Source organism: Amblyomma maculatum, chromosome 4, assembly GCF_055883805.1.
Source record: "Amblyomma maculatum isolate TAMU_Amacu chromosome 4, ASM5588380v1, whole genome shotgun sequence".
Classification (NCBI taxonomy): Eukaryota; Metazoa; Arthropoda; class Arachnida; order Ixodida; family Ixodidae; genus Amblyomma; species Amblyomma maculatum.
Genome location: NC_139347.1, coordinates 62,371,602 through 62,389,318, shown reverse-complemented (window position 1 = coordinate 62,389,318; position 17,717 = coordinate 62,371,602). Strand labels below are relative to the sequence as shown.

Here is a 17,717-nt window from a genome sequence, read left to right as displayed (position 1 = left end):
GCCAAACTGAAACATACCACTGTTAGCTCAAAATGCCTTCTTCCTCGTGCAGCGACACAAAACAGCGATGCATTTTGAATGTGTAAGGGGTTAATACCAAAACACACACACAAAAAGCATAACACCTTCTAAAAAAATCTAGTTCTCCAAGAGGCAGTGATGCATTTTCTCTTAGACATGTCAAATGGATAGGTGCACATGCTCAACAATACTGCATTCAGAAAGGTGCAAAGTGGGAAATTTTTTTTTTAGAATTGAGCATCTTTATTTTCCAATAAATTATAGTTTAGTATATTTTTATTCAAAACAATTACGAAAACTGCAAGTCTGTTGTCACTCAGGCATCCTGCTTAAAAACTGCACTCAGTGATTTTAGAAACTTTCATCATTACGTGCATTCAAAAATGTACACACTCAAGTAAACAGCAAGCACACTCTGCAAAGTTTAAAAGGGTCATACTCTCACAAATTTTCCTGTAGTAACCTCATCCCTTTACAAACTGTTTTTAAAAAAAGGAATCAATAAGCTGAATGAGTGCTACTACTCTGGCTATTATTTACAAAATAAGAATACCATTCCCTTGAAACATCTAACAATACAGTAGTACCATCTCTGCTGAAGAGACTACTGTTGAAATTATAAGATTCCACCCTAGTCTTGGCTGCCAGCACCTGTGGACGGCAAAAACATGCGCTGCTCTAATTTTAGAGAAATATACAAGTTACACCATTTTATTGACCAGACGTGTAAATGTTGCATTCTTCTAAAGTAAAGCAATCAACAATGAAAAATAAACAAACTGATTCTTTAATTTACTGCTCTGCAGATCCAACAAATATACAACTGTTTTCTATACAAAAGAGGGGAGAGAAATAGAAAGCGAGATAAAGGACTGGAAAAATGTGAGATGATGAAAGTCAAGTGTGCGTGTGCATTTGTGCATCACATCACTCTAGTCCCAGCATGTGATTTACAAACTGCACGCCCATAATTATCATGGGCTGCCACACCACAAGGTAGCGGATGAAGTCCAAGAAGTTTCCATACAAAATGTGCGGCTTCTCCCAGCTGCATTAGTGCGGGAAGGCAAAAGGAAAGCCAGTCAAGGAACATAACCTTGTCTCATAGAACAGTGAACTGTTGAGGCAAGCTGGGAGTTTATTGAGAAAGCAGCGGCAAAAATTGTGAACACACAGTGGCCTCAAATTGTGTACAGGCTTGGCGTGAATAAAGTCACGAGGTTGAGGTACCTAAAGGTACTCTAGAATTCTGAAAAGAGCCTCTCAGGGAATACAGAATGTCAAAAGTGCAAAGTAAACAATGCAAGAATCAAGAAAAAGGCACAGCTCGCAACTACCATTATAAACAGTTATAAAGGCATCGTTAGGAAGTAGGAATGGTTCCTTATCTGAAGGAAGACCCATGCAGTATAACTAAGCACTTGCAGACACAAAAAGTTTGCTGCCGAAAGCGGCAACCAAAAAAATCCCTACTAACTGATACCACAGCATTTGCCTGGTCATTTGAGCACCCACCCCACATGTTGGAGGTGTAGGGTTTCTCCAGCGCCAGTGGGTACCTGCCAGTTTTCTCCTCCTCTCAGTTTTTTAGGTCTGAAATGTTAGAAGATTCTCTGGCCTGCAGCCTCTTTAATCGATCACCGATGCATCTAAGTTCTAAATCCATCATGCGCAGTGAAACCAATTTGTGGCCCGTTTTCATAATCAGTGCTCCTCATAAAAAATTCACAGATGATTGTTGGGTCGATTAGACAGTGATGTACGAGCTTGGCTAGTTGCCGCTGCACAGGTCATCATATGCGCTTACTTGTACTGTTTCATTTTCTTTTCTCTTTCTTTGCCCTTTGCTGCTACTTGTTTATGTACAGTTGACTCTCGATAATTCGAAGCCGCTTAATTGGAATTTTCGGTTAATTAGAAGTGAAGTGCTGGTCCCGTCAGTTTTGCATGTAATCCTATGGAAGAAATCGCTCGATAATTCGAAGTCCTCAGCCAATATTATCGTTTAATTGGAAGTTAATTTTCAGTCGGAATCCTCGATTCGACCGTCATTTTTTGGTAGAATGTGCAATTTTTAAGTTCCACAACAGCTCCGTGCTCCGCGTTGGTATCATCGACACCGCAGCCGTCCGCAGCGCCGCCCTTTTTGGAGCGGCGCGATTATTCAATGCTACGGCTGCCGCGGCCTCCAAGATCGGCTCCGACAGGAGGCCAAGCGGCTGCCTCGTGCTGCCGGAGCGTTGCCAGAGCTGATCGCGGAGGCCAAGCGGGTGCCATAGGTGCGCGCAGTGCTGCATACTGGCAGTGGCGAGATTATGCGAGATTAGGCTTGCAGCGAATGTCGACTTTGTCGAGGCGTGTGTTGGTCGAGCGCCCTTGTTGCATTGTGCAAGTAGAGTGTTGGCTAGTTTGTGCCGTGGGTGATTCCACGCTTTGGAATTGTAGTCGTGCTGTTGATAGCCATGGCAAACCGTGGCTCTTATCGCACGTTCAACCTGGCGACGAAAGTCACAGTTTTGAAGGAAGTGGACAAGGGAGGTGCCACCAAAAAAGACATTGCGCGGAAATATGGTATCAAGCCGAACACACTCTCCAACTTCATCAAGAACAAGCGCACAATAATGGATGCATTTGAGAACGACAAGTTCAAGACGTCTCTGAAGCGAATGCGCACAGGCGCTTACCCAGAGTTGGGGAAGGCCCTGCTGGTTTGGATTAGGGAGGCCCGGAGCAACAAACTTCTGCTCAGCGGAGATATCGTTGCGATGAAAGCCCGAACGCTTGCAGAAATGTTGGAGATTGATGACTTCGTTTCGTCTGATGGATGGCTGAAGCGCTTTAAAGATCGCCATGACCTGGTTTTTAAAAGCGTGTGTGGTGAAAAGCGTCCGTTAACCAGGAAACATGCACAGCGTGGAAGGACGGAAAGCTGCGGGAATACCTAAGCGAATAGAAGCCAGAAGACATCTTCAACGCAGATGAGACTGCACTCTTCTATCGGCTGTTACCAGAGAAGACCCTGACGTTCAAGGATGACGACTGTGCTGGGGGGCAAACGCAGCAAGAAAAGGGTGTCCGTACTGATTGTGGCAAACATGACTGGCACGAAACGATGCCGCCTACTCGTTATCGGGAAATCCGCCAAGCCGAGGTGCTTTAAAGGCATAAAGAGGCTGCCTGTGGACTATGAGTCAAACAAGAAAGCGTGGATGACGGCCGAAATCTTCAAGAGGTGGATAAACAAATTGGACCGCAAGTTTGCTGCCTCGAACCGCAAGGTGTTTTTTCTTGTGATCCACTGCAATGCTCACGTGAATGTGCCAGCCTTGAATGTTATACGCCTTGCCTTTTTGCCTGCAAACACAACATCTGTTTTGCAGCCAATGGACCAAGGCATCATAAAGAATGTTAAGGTCCTGTACAGGCGGCACCTCCTCGAGCTCATGGTTTTGTGTATGGACAACTCCACAAAATATGAGGTGAGCCTGCTCAGTGCCATGCATATGTTAGCGCGAGCATGGGATCATGTAAAGCAAGACACGATCGCAAACTGCTTCGGGGCTTGCGGTTTTGTGGCAACTTTGGGGGATGCCTCTGCAATTTCTTCGGAGGAAGCGTCAACAAGCGAGCTTGACGGCACTGATTTTGGTGATGCTCTTGGGGACGTCAACTTTGAAGAGTATGTCGCCGTAGACAAGCGGTCGAAACGTGCGGTGCGCTGACGGATAGCGAGATTGTAGAGATTATTCGGCCCCAGGAATCGACCCAGGACAGCGACGACGACGTTGAAGACGAGCTGCAACCAAAGGCTGCCGATGTAGCTGCGGGCCTTGCTCTCATGGAGTGCTTTTTTGCCGCTGAAGGTAACGCGGAAGAAGCGTTTCGCCACGTCTACAGCCTGCAGAACTTGCTTTCAGCAGCGTGATTCGTCAAGAAGGAGCAAAGCAAGATGACCGACTATTTTTTTAAAGAGAAAATCTCGATTTCGTTACTAATAAAGATGCTCTTTTTGTGTTTTATGGTTAATTGGAAGCTCGTTTAATTCAAAGTTTATTGCGGTCCCCGTGAATTTCGTATTAACGGGAGTCTACTGTATAAGTGAGTGGTACATGCGCAGTAGCAGTGACATAGCTTCACGACAAGTGTATTAAAAAGAGAAAGTATAGCGAACGGGAAAGACTCCAATGAGGCGCTTGTCCTCATCCGTAGCGAACGAAGTGGCGTGGTAACATCCGTCACGCTGTCTGCCTGGTGCATAATACTGAATATTACTTTCTGGTTGCAAAGCCAGTACTCTAACAGTGTCAGGCTGCAGAAATGCAACCACTCAAACATCATGGTAATCGAAAAGTTTAGGCAGTGTTGCGAGGCCAAAGCAGCCAATGTTTTTGGAGGCATGTCCAGATCCTTGCCCCCCTACACTGTCTATTCTCCTTCTGGGTATCCGGTACTGCGCATCTGTTCCCAAGTTAACAGAGACAATCTCCACGTAAAAGTATATTCCTATCCTGCTCTTAAGACTAATATTAGCAGCTTTTTTGGATGTGCGCACATATCAGTAGCGAGTTTGAATCTCGTCAGCACTTTTATTTTTTATTTTTCTTTCATTCCTCCTCGGCAGCCTCAGATGACGGACAGTTTTTTTCAGATGTGGGACCTCTTGCTCATACATTAAAATTAACAGGCAAGAGTAGAGATATAGGTTTTTTTTTCTAGTAGAAAAAGGGTAACAGCAGCATGAGATGCTACAACGAAAAGGCCAAGATTAATTGAGGCTTGCTCCAAGTCCATTCGTGCCACTACTTCTTACTCATTTAAACAGAGAGCTAGAGGAACAAAGTGTAAGCAAGGCAGCCTTTACAATGCACAGATCTTCAACACCCCCCACCTCCCTTTTTTTTTCATGCAACAGCAAGAACTATTCACTTCAATTCAACAGCCGTGAAAGGATACGGATTGCAAAAGATGCGCTTGAGGTCCACCTTCTCCTTGCAATAGGGGCAGGTCTGCTTCTTTCCGACGATACACCACCCCCGGATGCAGAACTCGTGAAATCTTTTTAGTTTCAAGCACATATCAAAGTCAAGGACAGTATCTTCTTTTCACCAAGTACACCTTAACGGTCATTGGTGCGCTCACTTTCTTTACCACCTACAGGCACACCCCTTCATCCAAAAAGGTTTACCAAGAGCAGTTCTTACAACAAGCTTTTACAAGCTGCGATCCGCACGTAGTACAGCATCAACGTAACAATGAAATCCATTTTTGTGCCCGCTGGATTGATGACACGAAAATTTTAGGTGGTCACTTCTTTTCTCATGATTTGCAAACCCTGAGCTGCTTAAATGGCCATCATATATGCTGGTGTGACCAAAATGATCACGTACCATAGTGCCTGCCCTATGGGTTTCATTTTTAAAGAAGGGGTCAAGGGGCTGCATGAAACTGCAGTCACATTTATATGCCCAGGCAAAGGGCAAGCGAGAAACAAGAAAACTCGAACAAAAGTATCCTGCCCTCTCGTCTACTGAACACCTTACACAACTGCACAACCATGCTATACAGAGCCAAGCTTGCTATGTCAATGGTGAAACCTAGCTGAAATGTGAAATAAACAGCACATAAGAAAAGAAAAAGAGAGACATAAGCTTGCACTACTGTACCAAATAGTGAGCAAAGTCAACAAAGCAATAGAAACAGTCGCTCAGACAGCAAGAGAGCTTGATCAAAAGAAAAAAAAAAGCACAATTGATGAGCTCAAAATGTTTTTACCAAGAAGGTGAATATTTCACCACTGAATGCATTTACCATAGTGTAAGGATACATGTGTCCACAGGGCAGCTTGTACGACTCCTCAACAATAGCTTCAGAGTTGTCGAGGATGTGAATTTTGTTGCCACATACGGCACAAACATTGGCCTCTAGTTGTCTCACAGGAACCCCTGTTGTTGTGTAGTACTGCAGAGAAAGAAAAGAAGAAAGTCTTCCTGGATACCTCTTCGTCAAGCTGACATCTGGCTCTTTGTTCACTTCATTAAATCAACTACATGAGTTGAATTTTTACATCTAGACATAAGCATAATACCAGTATGCAAAAGGTTTGCCCTGCCTGCTACAACCATATGGTATGCACTAAAATTACTACAGATCCATCGTGGTGGCTGAAGGGTCAGGGCGCTCGGCTACTGAGCCAGAATACCAGGGTGCAAACCTGACTCCAGCAGCCACATTTCGCTGGAGGAGAAACTCAAAAGGCACCGGTGTGCTGTACAAAGTGCATGCTAAAGATCACCAAGTAGACTGAATTAATTTGGAGCTCCCTTTCACGGTTCCCCTCATATCTCAAGCCACTATACCATATCATAAAAAAATTAGGCTAGACCTTTAAGCGTGTGAAGCGACAGTGCTAATGGCTCTCGTCTACGAGCCTCCTTACGGATCCTTGTACTACAAGCACTTTGCTACTAACTTTGTCAATAATTTCTTAATTTGAGCCTCTATAACCTCACACATGGAGGGGTGGAAGCAGGCTCGAGCATTTTGGAACAGCTTCAGGAGCATAGAGCCATTTTGAAGCAGCTTTGGAGCAACAAAATGAGAGTTTTGGAGCATTTGAATTATGTTTTGGAGCATGCTTCTAAGCCTTTTATAATTGCCGTTTTCTCTTTCTGAACTACAAAATCTACAATCCGATTCCTTTTTATGCACATTTAATGCCTTTCCAACTTCACACTCATCTCTGACAAGACAAACCGCCAAAGCATGTAAAGATATATATATATATATATATATATAACACAGGCTGGCCTTAGCAACCACTTGGAACAGACCAGCGGCAAACAGAATGTTTGCTGGTGCACTTCACAACTGAACACCTAGTCTGGCCTAATGTGTTTACCTATTTTGATTTCACAGATTAAAATGTCGAGTCTACCCCTCCGATGCACTTCAGCAGCAATACTAATTTGGAGTCCAGGTAAATGGGCATGACATTTCTGCTCCCTAGCTTGTGTATATCTAACTATTTATTTATTTAGAATACCGCTCAAAGTCCCCCAATATGGGGTATTGCATGATCCTTTTTGATCCGATGTCTGGGATTACCTGATAAATTCCTGAGAATTGGTTATTTTGTCTGCCAAAAAGGTGCCTTCAGACCACAATAACACGCCTTGATAAGCTTAGCGCCAATGCCTCTCCCGTACTTTTTGCCTAAAGTGGGATCGCAGATGACTGCAGCGCTACCTCGATTGCCTTGTTTGTTTGTAAACATGGAGGAGATCTGCAGGGGTGAAAGCGGCTCGAGCATTCTGGAGCAACTTTGGGACATAGAGAGATGGCATTCAAGGGTATATCATCATTCAGCTTTACTTCACTGCCTCTTGCCAACAGTTCATCATTCTTTGCTTGAGCAATGCAGGGGCTCATTTTTAATATCTTGGCAGTAGGCCATATGCCTTCTCAACACTCTTGAGAAGCTTCATAGTGATTGACAGCTTTGGTGTTCCAACCCATAACATTTCAAGTATGATTTTGTCTGACGTAGGCCTGAAGTGCTTCTCAGGGACAAAGGAGCTTGATGTTGAAGTACTGGCTTGCTTCATAGTAAAAGCATTACAAAGACGTGTATTTTTTGCAGCCGGAAAAGTTTCCCAATGGTTCACGGTAGTTTACGCATCCTGCTTCGTTTGCTACTCTCGCTGCTCTCTACACTGGCAATTCAAAAGGCTAGAAGGAGGTGCTACGTCGCATGCATAGTGCATTTTTTTTTTGCAATTAACTATCTGCAATCACCTGTGGCTCATGCTAAATTTACTTGCGAACAAATATTTATTATGCTCCATGCTTCCTTCCCTTACAAAAAGTTTACTTGTATTAAGCCCAGTGCAAGATGCGTTATATCTTTGCCCCTGGTGCTGTGACAATGTTCCCGTGTTCTGCTAAATTTGATGGCAGAACATCAAGGCAGCCAGTTTGGAGCTGTTTTGGAGCAATATTGCATTTTGGAGCAGAATGGAGCAATTGGAGCAGCACTTCCACCCCTGCACATGACTATTAACATACACTCATGAACTACCGCATTATGCGAAAGACCACCAGATACAGATATAAAGACCCGCTTTAGCCACGGTCTATGAACGCCTACGCATTGCCTAAGGGCAGCGTGTCTGACTCTGGGCCCAAGGTTCTGAAGTTCGATTCCCACCTCACCCTCCCACCGCAGAGTGGCTACCACACCTCCTGCCAAATTGACCATACTCTTGAAGGCACACAACCCACCGGTAAACCAATGCTTGGCCATGTCACCTACCAACTACCTGCTCGAAGCAAGCTCGCGAGTTTTGGCTCGTAACACCACAAACTACAAGGCCACCAGACTTTCCACTGATTGAAAGCCATTATGCTGCCGCAGTGAAGCTACCTTTGAAGCTACCCAATGCACTTCCTACTGTTTTGCTTTCACTATGTTCGACCACTACAAAAGCAGCCCACTATGCTTGTTTGGTTTGACAATGCTTACTCCTTGTTCAGACTTCACACCAGATCTGCATGCTCCCAGGAGGAGTACCCAAACCACAACTTCTGTCAAGCAAAGCTAGACCTTGGCCAAGACATTTGCTGTATAGTCAGGCTGTATTTCCTTGTATATAACAGCCATGAATACACTGAAATGTACAGTCGCCAGCAGAAGTTTACAGTGCACACACACTGACAGTTTCGTGAAGGAGACTGAATGCTAGCACACTCTTTTTCTACTTCAACGGCACTAGAACTGGCTTGTGGAAGTATTAATGAACACCGCCTGTAGTCCTTCGCTACCAATTACTGTCTTTGTATTCTTATGTTCGCGCTGCAAGTACCCTGTTCACACTTAAGTTAATGCTGATAGCAAACGTGCCTAAGGTTGATACTTCGTCGTCATTTTCCATAAGGCCCAGAAAAATGCAAAGTACTTCAACAGTTACTTACGGAGTCCTGAAAACGTCTTCTTTGTTTGTAAACATATATTGTTGACATTTAATGTGCAAGTGCAGAATAGAATGCTGATTTCAAATATGCACTTAGATTTCAGATATCTCATCAGGAAGAGACGATATAGCAAAATAACATGTCCATTTCTTGCGGACCATTATAGCAATTTCTCATTAAAGAAGACCTCCTTTAGGAACACGCACACATTTCAAAAAGTCCACTGCACATGATCAAAGCTAAGGAAATTCATATAATGTCATTTTCTTGATCATAAATAAATACCAAAGTTGGAAAGAAAAAGCACGTGGCACTAATTAGCCAAAATTTAGAAAATAAAAAAGGAATTTTAAGTACCTTTATACCCCTTCAAAGACACAACTACACCATTGCACCACACGTGCTGCCAAAATGAAAAGTGACAACTGGACTCTTAGCCCCCCTCATAAACCTGCTGCTTATGATGCCTCCTGTCATAAGCATGTCATGAGCAGCAACCAAACTGGAGCATGTCTTCCTTGTTCCATTTGCAACCTATTGTTCAGTTTCTGCATGCTGAATTCTTCTGCTCTTTAGTGAACCTGATTCCTCAATCTGAATCTGTTAGTGGGATTTTCCATGAATTCTATAATGGCCACAGAGATAACAATGCATCAGATGGTATTTTACAAGAAATCTAAAGACCTCAAGTGAGCACCAAAAAGGATTTGGGCTAGCTGTATACAACCAAGCAATAAAGTAGGCACCCCCATGGCCACAGGTACTTGCTGCACAACACTAAACATGACCTCTCCATGGCAGCTTGCTGGACGCTATAAATGTGCAATTGTGCAATGAGCTCTTTAACACAAACTTCGAGACCTTCAACCAAAAAGCCTCGTACTAAATTCCTTCACACGCATGTGAATATACTGTAAAAGCCACACATCTCTCTCTATTTCTAAAAGTTACATTTTGTTTTTGTTTTCAGTTTTTTGCACTTTCCTCTCCTTTCGACTGGGTAAATTCACCCTTCAATAGCTGCTTCATTACTGTACATTTAGGAGTGACTTCTTGATTAAAAACAAAAACAAAAAGGCTGATAAAAGTACATGAAATTTAACTTTAAGCTTATAAATTTTGTTCTGACAGAAAAAGATCATTATCCCTGACATGCATGTCTCAACTAGCTGGCTACTGAGTAGAAAGCAGAACCAGTCAACAAAATATGGAAGCCAGGGGGCACGGTAAGTTAGTGGTACTGTTACAGTAGCATGGTACATGCTCCACCACCTCATACGCCTTTGCATACCAAAAGATTCCACATATTGTCACCTGCTAGTCAAAAACTGAATACTCCCTGTCATCATCCATTTAAAGCAGTTACATGGCCAAACGGTCTCCCAATTGCACTCAAGGGCATTTATGCAAAAACCATGCACAACCGTCACAAAACTTTTTTCTGCTTCACAGCTCAAAGTATGAACATTTGTGTATAAACTGCTCATACATCAACTGCTCACGATGAAAAATAAAGGTCATGCTGAACTTTCAACAACAAAAAATGAAAAATTAATTCTGAAATTTCATAAGTAAATATGATAATCCCAACCTACAGGCACTTCTTCCTCTCTAAATGTCGAATGTTTCACAAAGCACTTTTAGAAACCCATGAAAATAGCGTGGTCTGAAGAAAAAAAACATCTTTTCAGGAAACACCGTCAGTGGCCGTAGACATCACTTACTACAAGAAACTAATTAGCAACATAATTATTTTTTAATTGACACCACTTCGTGCTTGGTGCCAACAGTGAGTTCATACCTAGGGACAAGTCGATGAAGCCAGTCTAACAAAAAAAAAAATAATAATAATAAAAAAGTTGGAAATCTGCTGGTTTTTTTTCCCACACAAAACTGAATGCATGAAGTGCACAATAAGGTCAGAGCAAACAGACCATCCCCTGGTGACATACTGCAATGATGGTCATTGCAATATGTCACCAAGGGATAGTCTAAGCACCATGGTGGTGCTTAACTGCTCTACTGCACCATAACCATGCACTTTCCTTTGCTTCAATGCACTTGAATATTACAGCTGTGCAATAGGCACTAGCTACCATCCTCAGTGTTCCACATTGTAAAAAAAAAAAAAAAAAAAAAAGAAGAAGAAGAAAGAAAGAAAAAGCTACTTTCTCCCTCTTTTTTTTTTTTTTTTTTGTTACACCAAACAATGATGAAAAACAAAGCACACTTCGGGATGCAGTAAAGCAGAGAGCACGAGAAAAGCGTCATAGCCGTTGCAATGTGTCACCAGAACACTCAGTTCACAAGACCCAGCCAGTACACTTCATGGGTTCAGTATGTTTGGGTGGGGAAAAAAAAAAGGCACATTTTCTCACACTGCAAGGCTTCAAGGAATTTAGTTTTCTTCATTTCAAAAGCCAATGTAGCATCGCCTTGCCTATGGCTTCAATCTCACCACTGGTACTAAATGCCAAAATATGCTGACTAAAACTTGATAAGTGAATTTTAGTCAACCACCTAATTTCGATGGTTCTGATAGCCATGTTCCATTACAGCCGACAGTTTCCTTTTGAAAAATGTTTCGTTCTATTTTGAGCTCCCTAATTTTAGGACTGAAAGTGCTCATTGCGCTATTAAGCATAAAAATCTATCAAAAGTTGCACTATTTATTTTTAAATCTTTGCACGAATAACCTTCTAACAACTTACATATTTCTATTCTCACATTTCTGCATGCCTTGCTTTGTTCAACTTTCATTGTCATAATGTGTACCATGTCCACGCCCTACAATGACCACAACTGTAGTGACCAGCAGTATGTTCAAAACAGTATGTTGAAAACAGTATGTTCAAGAACATAAATGCACCAGCAGCAGTAAACCAACTCTGACCAAGAAAGGAAGATACAGCACGCCCACCTCCACGCTTAAAACAACCGAATGAAAAGCCAGTAAACACAAATGCCGTGCGTACGCACCCCAATGGTGCAGGCCATTCGGTCTGTGATGATCTCTGAGATGTCACGACCTAGTAGGCCGTAGTAGAGACCGTAGAAAAGCAGCAGCAAGCCCAAATCCATCCAGCTTTGCGGCTTGGCCCGAAACACCATGTTCACTCCTAGCAGCGTCAGCATCACCACCGCATAGCCAGCCACGCACAGCGCACAGCTGCAAGGCAGTTTACAAAGCACGACATTTTAGGTGCAAAACCTACATTTCTCCCACTACATTCTACAAGATGCCTAACACAGACTGACCTACTTAATGTACACAAAATTCATTATCAAACTGACTGCTTAGCAGCACTAAAGAATGCCCCACTAAGTGAAATATGTAGCTTTCTTGTTTTCACTTACCTTTTACTGCATATTGCTCTAAGCTATTGACATAGGTTCATTTTTGTTACCTACTTCGTTCATAGTAGTATCACTGTATTTTACTGCTAGCACTCAACAGAATGGACAGCAAAGCTTGAAGATGATAAATGAGCTTCAAGCAGCAGTGTATGCCTTTTGCATCTCTTGTACACAGCTCCAACAGCTTGATGATCCATCTGAGCCTTAGAATTTGCTTTCATCACAGGTTTGCGGTATCGATAGGGAAGCTGGTAAGCAAATGGTGGGTCGGTGCTTGTAGGTGTAATATGCACCTTCTAGGCCTAGTGCTTGCCTAGAAATTGAAGGCTTCTCAAGTCAAATGCCAAACACTTTTTGTGATGATAGATGCTCGAATGACAGCACAATAAAAAAATAAAGAGACAAAGGTGACCTTTGCTCGCAAGAAATTAGGAGTACCTCTATCGATAGCCCTTATGAATGGCACATTATGCATCTATTATTTCGGCTGCATAACCCCATGAAAGCAGCAAGGCGATTTCTTTAAAAGCAATTACCATGTGAATGCAAAACCTTCGTAGCCTGCAAGCGTTGCTTTAAAAGGTGCCACACAGTTGGGCAACTCATCACTAAACTGTCTGAAGAGTAGCTTCACATCTACCTTTTCCCTCAAGATTAATGGTGCCAGCAAGATAAATACATTGGTCAAGACAGATTCTTACAAGATCCAAATGACCCAGGAACCAGCATTTTCCAGTTTCAACCAAAGATAATTGTTGCATGCCAGCAGTAGCATGCACAGGCAGACCATAAGACGACATGCACAACCATTTTTAAAACAGCCATGAAGAGAAAAAAGAAACGGAAGAAATGGAAAAGAAAAAGAAAGAAGAACCCACACCTTTGCATGTATATCACATAGAACCACTTGTAGACCCATCGGGGCGTCGTCCCTGCTATGGGTTTCTGCAGGGCCCAGCTGATGACGACACACGTGCACACAGTGAAGATGAACCAGACAAACACGAAGCGCCACCAGTGAGAATGCACTGAGACACACATCGGTATCAGCCACATTCCTACCATGGACACCCTCTGAAAAAAGAAAATTAAAAGGATGCCATTCGGGACTGCTAAGCAAGCAGGTGCAAACATACACTGCTTTGAGCAGGTATCTTGGCATTATTAGAATGAAACCCTTATATGGCCAGTCAGCAACAAAACCAGAAGTTAGGTGTCGTCCAGAGAGTGGTACCAAAACCCCCATGACTCTCATGATGCCATCAGCGGCGCCTAAAATACTACAGACACAGTATGATAGGTAAAAAATATTCGGACTAACACCAAATTTCACAGAGCTCTCTATAACCAAACAAAATTGAGCTGAAAAGAAAATTCAGTTAATTAGGGTTAAGGTGGGAATCAAACCAGTAGTAGTGACAATAAATGATAATAAAAAAGAAAAGGAAAACAAAATAAGACAAAAGGAAAACAAACAACAATTACAATGAGACATTCACACTTTCACTCTCAAAGCACATAGGCAATCGTAAGTGCCTCCTGAAACTTTCGTGTACTGGGCAAAAAGCAGCCATATTACATATATCTGAGGCGACTAATATATTCCCACCAGAGAAATTGTGGCTGCATTTCTACTTGATTTAATGAAAAAACATGAGGTTTAACTCTACAAGCTCTGCCAGAAACCGCATTTAGTGTAACATTTGACAGCATCAGAAACAGGCAAATTATAATTTCAAAAGTTTACTTCAGACCTTGAATGCTTACAGAACACTAGTTCAAAGTATTTTCTGTTCGAAAAATAAAAACAGCCTGTCCCCAAGTGAAAATGTGCTGTAAAGCAACATACCCATGTTACCCAGAAGGTTTTCTACTTTTTCGCTTGTAATGCTAGTTTGGTCTCAGGTGTGCCTTATATCATCTTGAATTTCATGATTCCTCTCTTACAGTGATTCTTCTGGACCCAGTGCTTAACTCGATGTCTATGTTCAGTCTCTGACTACAGGACCTCCTTCTGTTTAGTGTTCATCCATGTTGTATTGCGCTTGATAAAACAATAAAACTGATTATAATTTGCGCAGAAATACAAAGCCATTGTTGTCTGCAAAACCTGCTTTTGAAAAAGCAGGCTTAATTATCCATGCAGAATGGTCTGCTTGTCTATAAGATTTGGGCGAATTCAGCATTGAAAGAAGCCAGCATAGTGGGTCAGCAAGCCAGGCGGGTGCTGTATGCCATATTATTTTAATCCATTTTGTTACAGATTAAAAGAAAAAGCATTCTGTTCAGCTCTGGCTGAAGTGGATTCTTTATCACTCGACTGCTATTACACTGTCCGTACAATATGGCTGCACATAAAGCCACTATAACCTCATCTGCTCACACTAGACGATGATGCCGTTCAAGGTAGAAGTAATAGGCGAGATCACTTTTTTGGGGCTCTGTCTCGCAGACAATGACAGTATTTCATTCCTGCTGAATAAACTGGGCGAGTATCGGAGCTAGATGCACTGATTTACAGGCACAGCTACAACATCCAAACGCAGAAAAGACAACCATTTGGAAACGAAAAAGATTCAATACCTGGCAGCATAACAGAACAGATTACGGCATAAATAGCCTACACACGCCTCAAGAAGGCAAACAGATGATGTGCACCAGCACCATGTTTGATGTGTTGTCACTAGCATACAGATTAGTAATGAAGATGGTAACTACTTGGGAGAAAACTCCCAAACAATTACTAACAAGTTTCTGGGCTTAAACATGTTCCGACATTTTATCATGGCCGTAAATACATTCACCTGAAAAAACTGTGTGCCCACAAGAGGAATGGGACCTTCTGTTATTAAAGACATCCCCCACAAGACCATTCTTTCTTTTTCGTGCCGCCTATCAGGTGTCCTATTTCAAATAACCCTGATTTCTATGTGGGTATACATGTGCCTTAACATGTGAAGCACAATAACAGTCACTGATAAATGCATGCGCACTGAAAAAAAATGCCGAGTACATCTTGGGGTTTAGAAACATTTGCCTGTACGTCTTGCAATACATATATAAAGCGTTATAAGCACATAGTGTACAGGCTCCTGCATAACGAAAAGGAACCTTTCACATTCAATTAAAATAACACTATAATTATGTTTGACAAGCACTCTTTTTCCTTTTTTCCAGCTAGCTTCTCATGGTGTAGAATATCCAAAAGTAATTTTGAACTTTACTAAGAGATATAACCAAAACATTTACCTTCATGCTCCCTTTCATACCTGAGGGAGCTTTACATATCCCAAAGTGAAAATTTTACTCTTAGACTTCATATGGCTTTACCGAAATGATCATCTTGAAAGAATGTCCACCTCTCCAGTGTAACACACAAGGCAAAAACACACACCAAAGCCAACAGCGATTATAAAAAGTTGGTTGGTTTGTGGGGTTTAACGTCTCAAAGCGACTCAGGCTATGAGAGACGCCGTAGTGGAGGACTCCGGAAATTTCGACCACCTGGGGTTCTTTAACGTGCACTGACATCGCACAGCACACGGATGCCATAAAAGGCCTATAAAAGGTCAGCAGCATTATTTCTGTTCGCACTTGAGTAAAGTAACTAAATGGCACACAAAAATCAACCCCATCTGAAATAATTTTGACATGAGCTTACCTGGTATGACTTGAAATGCAGCTTTTTCCATTGCACCAGGATTATTTGGGCTATGACAACAGACACTAATAGAATAAGTATCATGTAGGCGTGCATCTTTTCATGGCCTCGGTGCTTCTCGTGCAACCGGGCATGTTCGATCCTTTGGGGAAAAAATATGGGGCGAAGGAGGTGAGGAAAAAGGTACAGCAAATGTGGTCAAGAAGTCAACTACAACTCACACAGGTTCACAACTGCAACCCGAAAACGTATACTTATCTTGCATAGCTGCAGTTACAGCCATGCGCACTTCAATGTTTTTTTGTTCTTTTTTTAATGCAAACGCATTTTTTGCTTCATGCTTCGTGTGCACACCCTTTGCACTGGCACTTAAGAAAAAATCGTGGCCAGGAACCGAATCATTATCCAAGCAGTTCAGCTTAATAGAGCGTGGTGGTAGGCCAGTTAGTTGGTGGGCCATTGTAAGGAACAAAACCGCAGAAATGGCTCCCTGTGTTGTCGCCTGGCCTCGTCCCTGCCGATTCGGCAGATCAGCTTCCTTGATCTAGGCGTGAGAGCACTATACTGTCGCCGCAACCGGTCACACTTCGTGTAAAAAACTGCAACACGCTCTCGCGCAGTACAGTAAACACAGTCCTCTACACAAAGTCTCAACTGCAAAACACTTTCGCGCTCTGCAGTGACCATCGGTAAAAAAGGCCCCGTCCCCAGACAGTTCACGTTATTCTTGGAAATAACGGAGTGGTAGTGATAATGGTGACAGTAAAAGAAATGACAATGACGTCACATCGTCAAGATTGGCGAGATCCGTAAAACTAATGACGAAGCGGTCGACCCGCTACAGGCTCAGCTCCAACAGCAATAAAACAATTTAAACGCAGAATTAGCGTTTTCAAAGCATAGGGTTTCGGAAGGAAACATCGCCACTAAGATCTTGACGCAATCAACTGAAACCACTCACCTCGCTCTCTGATCATCTGGTAATTTTGACAGGTCTAAACTCTGCAAAATAGAGCAGGTGAAGGTGAACTTTAAGGACAAGTAAAAACATTGTTAAGACGGAGCACTCTCTACTGTGTCTACACAATGCAACGAGACAACACGGCTTGATGATTAGCTCAGTCCAAATGCACCTGTGGCGCTATTTTCATATTTGTCCTCTTGCCACGACGTGTAGAACATGATTTCCATGCACTTTATAAGTGCTGCACATACGCGTTTACGCTGAGTTTTGTTGCTGTCCCAGAAAAGGAAAGACCTTGGTAACGACAGCTCCAAAGGTGCAACTGCAGCCGATCTTGTAATCTTGTCAACCAATTACCGGTTAAGAAACCGGGAAGATGCTGTGCGAATCACACCATGATTCAGCAAACTGTTAATCTGGGGATCACCGATATCAAGAACTAACTGCGCAAGACTAAAATATACCGCAAGGGTAAAGTGAGCGAAATACTTACGTCGTTTAATAGCACATCTAGGCTGATCTGTCCGTGGTGATGTGCCATCTTGAGAGTGGCACCATCGCTTGAGCCCCAATTTGTATAGACATGTTCTTTTGTGTGCTTTTAGCTCGGCATAGTCGCATGGTGTCGCCACAAAATATATCCCAAAATCATGCATTCAGAACAATTTAAATAGAAACAGCGCGCATACTGCGCTGAAATAGAGGTTGCCTGAGGAATATTTTAGCAAAAATATATTGCTGTGC

General features: G+C 42.6%; 1 protein-coding gene across 1 annotated transcript; it reads right to left on the bottom strand.

Moving 5' to 3' along the window:
* Positions 1–240: 240 nt before the first annotated feature.
* On the bottom strand, positions 241–17,611 carry LOC146191227 (E3 ubiquitin ligase Rnf121). Its single transcript, XM_084601719.1, has 8 exons — positions 17,467–17,611; positions 16,971–17,011; positions 16,010–16,151; positions 13,229–13,422; positions 11,971–12,160; positions 5,846–5,979; positions 4,975–5,076; positions 241–1,069 (listed from the first exon to the last, which is right to left on the bottom strand). Exons 1-8 carry the CDS (start codon positions 17,512–17,514, stop codon positions 949–951), a joined length of 972 nt encoding a protein of 323 aa, XP_084457845.1. The 5' UTR covers positions 17,515–17,611; the 3' UTR covers positions 241–948.
* Positions 17,612–17,717: the final 106 nt, after the last annotated feature.

Excerpts from the sequence above, each read along its gene's own strand:
- LOC146191227 (XM_084601719.1), bottom strand. The coding sequence starts at position 17,514 with ATGGCACATCACCACGGACAGATCAGCCTAGATGTGCTATTAAACGAC. Across the intron at positions 17,012-17,466 it reads TAGATGTGCTATTAAACGAC|AGTTTAGACCTGTCAAAATT; the intron begins GTAAGTATTTCG and ends TCTATTTTGCAG. Across the intron at positions 16,152-16,970 it reads CCAGATGATCAGAGAGCGAG|GATCGAACATGCCCGGTTGC; the intron begins GTGAGTGGTTTC and ends TTTTCCCCAAAG.